The 6432-nt window shown below is 41.1% G+C and overlaps 1 protein-coding gene across 1 annotated transcript; it reads right to left on the bottom strand.

Moving 5' to 3' along the window:
- Nucleotides 1-709: 709 nt before the first annotated feature.
- Nucleotides 710-5803, bottom strand: LOC120337438 (uncharacterized). Its single transcript, XM_039405192.2, has 17 exons — nt 5664-5803; nt 5546-5592; nt 4889-5420; nt 4701-4778; nt 4430-4576; nt 4257-4349; nt 4140-4181; nt 3825-3962; nt 3194-3280; nt 2833-3011; nt 2626-2766; nt 2342-2552; nt 1937-2105; nt 1763-1860; nt 1540-1681; nt 1260-1470; nt 710-1172 (listed from the first exon to the last, which is right to left on the bottom strand). Exons 1-17 carry the CDS (start codon nt 5690-5692, stop codon nt 838-840), a joined length of 2679 nt encoding a protein of 892 aa, XP_039261126.2. The 5' UTR covers nt 5693-5803; the 3' UTR covers nt 710-837.
- Nucleotides 5804-6432: the final 629 nt, after the last annotated feature.

The following is a 6432-nucleotide window of genomic DNA, read 5'->3' as shown; positions in this document are numbered from 1 at the left end:
ATTCAGAAAATGAAAGCAACTGATGTGATGAAATGAAGTCTGGTGGCATAAGCTTCATATATAATCAATCAATATCGAATCATTGAACTCGCAACTCATAATACATGGCGTAATAACAATGAGTTTTCCAGCACAAGCTCACATTAGCATCGGGCAAGCTTGCATAACCCAACGCAAGGCTACGGTGTACCGGCACATAAAACGGGCACATAAATCTGAGAGACCGACTGGACGGGCATTAAATCGCAATCAGAATGCAATCACATGTCTACAGTTTGGTCGGGGCAAAGAATTCATCCGCAAGGCCCATGATAACTATCATGACTTCCGAAATTGTATTAGGACCGCAGGCACTTACAAGCCGCACTCGCTAAGAAAATAGTAATCTAAAGTTATGGGCAATCGACTCGAGGCAGAAGCCACAGAGACCGAACTTTTAACCCGCGATTCGATTGACCAACTAAGCATGCGAGCAGACGGGCGAAACTATAGCGGTTTGACGAAGAGGTCAACGCTGATTTAAGAAAATTTCAAAATTGATTGATGTGTTTAGTTGGTTTCAGTTTATTTATTTTTTCTTTTAATCACTCGTACTTTTGATTGGGTCACAGCACGGAGACTTCGGGATGGAAACTAACAGCCTGGCCAACCCACAGCTCTGGCCTATCGGTGAACAGTTAAACATAAAGAGAAGTAAATATAACCGTAATAGTGTTTGAAGATTTATTAACACAGAGAAATGAACATCGTTTATAAATGTATAACGAAACAAATAATCCATAAACTCCTCTAGTTCAAATGCAGAAAGATAAATTGCATATCAAATGAGAAATTAATTCAATAAGCCCTGCAGTCGCAATTCGGCAATCCGCATTTGCACAAATCTACGGAAGTGAGGACAGTGGAATTCGGTTCCAAGTTGCAGCAATCTTGTGAAACTTCACAGAGTATGCTATCATCCGACGAGTTACTGCCAAGATTGAATCTGGAATTTCTTATCAATGGCCTTTTTACAGTAAAGGAGGAACGAAGACGCGAAGTTGATTTCTGCCAAGAGTACATAAGCAGGATGTAGAAGACGATGACGAGAGCCACTGGGACCAGTATTGCAACAATAGTAACGTTGTTTCCGTCGACAGCTTCCGGTCTAGTAACGTTACTGCGACGTTCAACTGCAACAAATACGTAACAAAATTAGTTACAGACACTTAACACACTAATAACTAAGCACATCGTTTTCACGTGATAAGCCGCCTTACCGGAGGGTATCTCGTCCACTTCGATCTCGTTGACGTAAACGGGAGCTTTCGCCGATGCTTCGGGATACAAAATCATTTTCTCAGCACCTTCACTCCCATTGATGATGACTAGAGGTCCAACGAAAACGTAACCATTCTTGTTGATTTCAGCTAAAGATCGGCGCTTTCTACCAGCAATTGGTACACACTTTTGCATTCCGCCGGCGCATGTCTGAATGAGAAACACAAATTTAAGTTTTGAATTCCAGTTTTATCTACATTTCATTATATTATATTTTACTTGCAATTCCGACGGGCTGCACAATTGGAGGTGCAAGTGTATGTATGCAGTTTCGCAACCAAGAGCACGGGGTGTCTGAAAGGAGACACAGGCGCGATGTCCAATTTCATAAGTTGTCGAGAGTCCGGAATTTGCAGGGCATCTGAAGAAAGAAAAATATTTTATTTAAAGCACAGATATCATTGATTCCACGTAATGACGAATTTTCAAAAATAATAGGTACCCGTCAGCTATCAAGCTCAACCCAGCCGAGTTTCCAGAGCTTGCTGTGCAAGATAATCTCATGTCTGCGATGGTCGTCACATAATCCATAAAACCATTCTGAACGACAAAAAGAAAGTATTAAATCACGACGACTCTCCAAAAACTTTCGTTACGAGATAAAAAAAAAACATACCTGTGGTAGTGCTGTAGCGCTCAATTGTATCTTTTCTCCGACTGTGTACACAGCTCCCATGTTAACCTGGAATTTCTCAGGGCAATCCGACTGACAAGACGATACCTTGCATAATTCAACCTCTGGTGCAAACTGGCCATATTTTGTAATCAGTTCTGGTTGAGTCACCCTATTCAAAAAGTAAATGTCAAGTCCGTTTGCGTCGCAATTTAAACGTCTCACTTTGTGGACGTCTCCAATGAATCAGCAAAAACTATGAATCATTTTGTTTCCAAATTGACTACTACGAGCATTACAAATTGCGCAGACTTACGGCTGTATACGGATATACCGGATAGATAACAATTATTTAAAACCTTGGTCATGAAATACGCATTTACTTACGATATGTTTGTATTTACTTACAATGGTTTTATGGATGTTACCAATCTGTACTCCCGTTCATATCTGCATTCGAAGTCCAAGATGGGTACTGGCATGCTAAACAGGGTACTTCTCCTATCCATAAAAACACGATTTTTCACAACTAGAGCATCCGACATTCTGCGACGACTCGTACCACAGCTGATAAACGGCAATGGAACATCATAGTGAAAGACACCACCAACATTGACCGCTGAAATAGGTAAGCCGAGTTAACACGGTCGTTATGCCATGGACGAGCGCATAAATAAACAATCGACACGAACCTTCACACTGTCTGCTCCCGGGGTTCGAGGACTGCGCCAGGTAGAAAATGGTGTTTCTCATTCCTTTGTCGAACTCTGCATAGAGAGCCTCTGGAATATCTACCGAAATACTTCGCTGACCGCATCGAATTCTTGGTACCTCTGAAATAATTGTTTAATAACTAACACCGGGATACATCATGTGCTGTAAACTTATGTAAAACTTACGTATGGTACAATTCTTTCCCATGTATCCACCTTCGCTGGCACAATAGTACCCGTATTCGTGCTGGCATGACTCACGGCAAGTGCAGTCCCCTTTACAAGGATTCGGATTGCAAGGTCCAGTGAATTTTTCTAAGCTATTTTCACAATGAAGACCTTTGTATCCGTTTTGACAAACGCATCTGAAGTTGTTATTTTCAAAAAAATTTAGTCAACAGTTTGCAGTTGGGCAATGAGATTTAAAACTTTCGGACCTCATGAAGTATGCGCACCAAGCGGGCGCACAACATAAACTCTGGTTGTATACCAGGTTCAGGTTATGCGACATCTTGGTGCGCAGGGAGCACCCAAATTTAAAACCTACCTATAACTACTTCTGTCCTCAACACAAGTTCCTCGTCCGCTGCAAGTATCTGGTGTGCAATAGAGTGCTGAGCAAACTACACGCGAACTGAAAATTGGTTGATAAAATGTCACTTATGAGTGACTTATTTAAATCTAACGAAGCACGTAGTAACGTATTTCCCGGCAAATAAGTCTACCCGGTCAATAAGTAGAGGCCCGTTTTCAAGCCTGAAAAAAGTGGTTTTTGCATATAATCTGCCAATAAGTCGGGGTAGTAAAATCGCATTAACATCTGAATCTCAAATTACCATGCAATGTATTTTGAGCGGTCGCCGCCTTTGAGCATTGGTTAAAATAGTCCATAATGACTTTTTCTTGTAGCGTAATATTCAATCCATAACTACGGGATTACAAACTTTCTTTAAATTTTAATCTACTTGTGTTCAACTCGCGATTGCGTCCACCATAAAAGAACATTACCTAATACATAAGGCGACACCAAAAAAATGAAAATTATCATACTCTCCTGCCTAATAAAACGACCCCCACAAAACCAGGCCAAAAATTTGGGTCTAGAAAAGAGACTTATTCGCCGGGAAATACAGTACTTATCTGACCATCTCGCATCTAACAAAGCACGTAGTACTTACTTGACCATCTCGCATCTTTCGCCTGTACTGCATGGACTCGGAGCTACAGAACACCGATCAAATACAGTAGAAATGCCTTTGTTTTTCTGGTCCCATGCCGACCCACTTCGCACACCCACAACCGGACGACCAGGCTTGCTGTTAATACATTTAACTCTTTTACCATATCGCAGGGGAATGTTAAACGGGATCAGTGCAAGAATTAAGTATTTAAGAGCCGAATGCTGCGCCGAATGCAAAAGCTTGATTTATGGCAACTATTTTTTTGTGAAATCATGTATATGGGATCACCAGAAGTAAACAAAGCTAACTCACTTCTCGCATTGATCTCCCACGTAGTCTTTTGTACATTCGCATCTGTAACAAAAAGTGATCTTTTCACAACATAACATCAACAATACACAAATTATATACAGAACAAGTATGACTTACTTGAATTCCCCTTTGTTGGCGGACTCTTTGCAAGCCCCGCCATTCTTACATGGATTCGGTTTGCATGCATAAGACAAGCAGGTAACCTCGTCACTGAAACAACAATTTGCTTTAGTGTCACATTGCTTTACGCTTACCACCACGCGAAAATTATGCAAGATACAAAAGCATACTTTTTGATGACACATCTCTGCTCCGAAGGACACTTGTTCATGCATTCAGAGGGATCGCTTTCCTTTTTTTCATCGGGCCCTTCTTCACCCTTACGAACATCCGCGACAGAGCAATTATTTCCGGAGAAACCTTCGTCACAAAAGCATCTGGAAGAAAAATAGGAATTACAAACTTTCTGAAATCTTATAATGGCGCCCAAACAGTACGTAGTCCAGCAACTTCAGTAATAATAAATGATATCGTATTTAACGGCAAACAGAGGATAGCCACCCGCTGCTTCCAACACAGTGTCCATTGTTACTGCATCGTTTTTTTCCGCAATCTTTTTTGATGCAGTGATATTCTTTCCTGAAAAATTAAGTTGAGAAATTACCAGACATCTAGGAACAGATAATTTACTGTCTTAATGCTTCCGAACTATGAGCAAAGAGGCAGGTAATTGTAAATGTATGACTCACTCATCCCCAGTCCGGATGTCGATCACGATTTGGCATTCATGATCATCCCCACAACCCGCGTTCATAGATTCAGGACAGCTTTCGAATGGAAAACGCACGTGCGACCTCTGCTGGATTGGGCCATGATGATCGTCATTCATGGACACTGTAGTCGAAGAAGTTGCAGTATTGGCCTCGTTGTCGTTGCCCTCTCTGCTTTCGGGAGAATTTACAGTAGTCGTCTCTCTGTCGCCACCCTCTCTGCTTTCGGGAGCCATCGTAGCAGTCGACTCGTAGTCGCCACCCTCTCTGCTTTCGGAAGGAATTGCAGTAATCGATTCAGGGTCATTAGCATTTCGATTTTCGTAAGATTCGGCAGACGATGTCGTGGCCACATCATTGCCAACCCTAACACCAGCAACCGCAGGGGTAGCAGTGGATGCATCGTCGTCGTGATCGCTGTCTCCGACCCTGGCCTCAGCACTTGGTATCACTGTAACCTCGTCGTTTGCCCCCCGTACGTCAAATGCAGCAGTGGTAGCAGACACCGGGTCTATAATCAAATGAAGGTCACAAATTCAGTGAAAAAGACGTCACTGTAAATTTCAAAACCCGCATCACATCCAGCGAGCACTAAAGTAATATTAGACAGAATTCAAATAATTAGTCTTTTCATACCTTTCTCAGAGTTTCCTAAAGTTGGTGCGGATGAAAGCAGCAGAAAACTGAAAACAGTAAATAAATATTTATCAACTTTGTGAACAGGCAAGTTGAAAAAATGCATCAAGCAACTCACCATATCAAAAAATTAACGAAAGTCGCCATCTTCCCAGGATACAAGAAAACAAAACAAAAATAGTCTATTTAAATAACGAAAACAACCAAAAGGAACTAAGAAGAAAAGCACGGCGTTTATATCTAAAACTAGTACAAAAGTTAAGCACATTTAGACTAAGGACACGGAATCAAAAATATCGAATTTGGGTAACTAATATTTCGCAACTGAGTACGCCAGCTCGCCTCAGAAGTCCGCGATCGAACGAGTGCAAAACCACGAATGAATATTTTACAATCAGGTTTTGAAGACGAATCTGTGTGGGGCAAACGTAACACGCAGCTGATTACATCATATCCAAATCCCATGTGACTAATAATTGGTAGATTGTGAAGATGTGCCACATAATCACGATTGTTTGAATGGTATTGTTTTGTACTATTGCGCCCTGGCTTGTCTGTTTTGTCTGCTCATAATGACTGATATTTTGTTTATGTTTTGCCAAAAATCTGATTTTTGATTTTCATTCTCAGTGACCATATGCCTGAATACGTTTAAGGTTTTATGTTAGAATTACGCTATTGTAATGTTGATTATCTTGTGTAATAAAGTCTGTAAAGTAAATAACTGTATACTTGTGAGTCACTCTCTGGACTGCCCTGCTCCACGAACTAACTCCATCCTTAAATCTGAATTCAAGATCATTAGCCTGTTGTTCGAGGCTTTCTCTTATTCTGGATAACTATGAAATAAAGTAGTTGCCGACTTCTCTGGTGTCGAAATAAATAAA

This window comes from Styela clava, chromosome 10, assembly GCF_964204865.1.
Source record: "Styela clava chromosome 10, kaStyClav1.hap1.2, whole genome shotgun sequence".
NCBI lineage: Eukaryota > Metazoa > Chordata > Ascidiacea > Stolidobranchia > Styelidae > Styela > Styela clava.
This window is presented reverse-complemented; position numbering and strand designations above follow the sequence as displayed.

Excerpts from the sequence above, each read along its gene's own strand:
- LOC120337438 (XM_039405192.2), bottom strand. The coding sequence starts at position 5,692 with ATGGCGACTTTCGTTAATTTTTTGATATG. Across the intron at positions 4,577-4,700 it reads CACTGTGTTGGAAGCAGCGG|ATGCTTTTGTGACGAAGGTT; the intron begins GTGGCTATCCTC and ends TTTTTCTTCCAG. Across the intron at positions 2,553-2,625 it reads CGGGAGCAGACAGTGTGAAG|CGGTCAATGTTGGTGGTGTC; the intron begins GTTCGTGTCGAT and ends TACCTATTTCAG.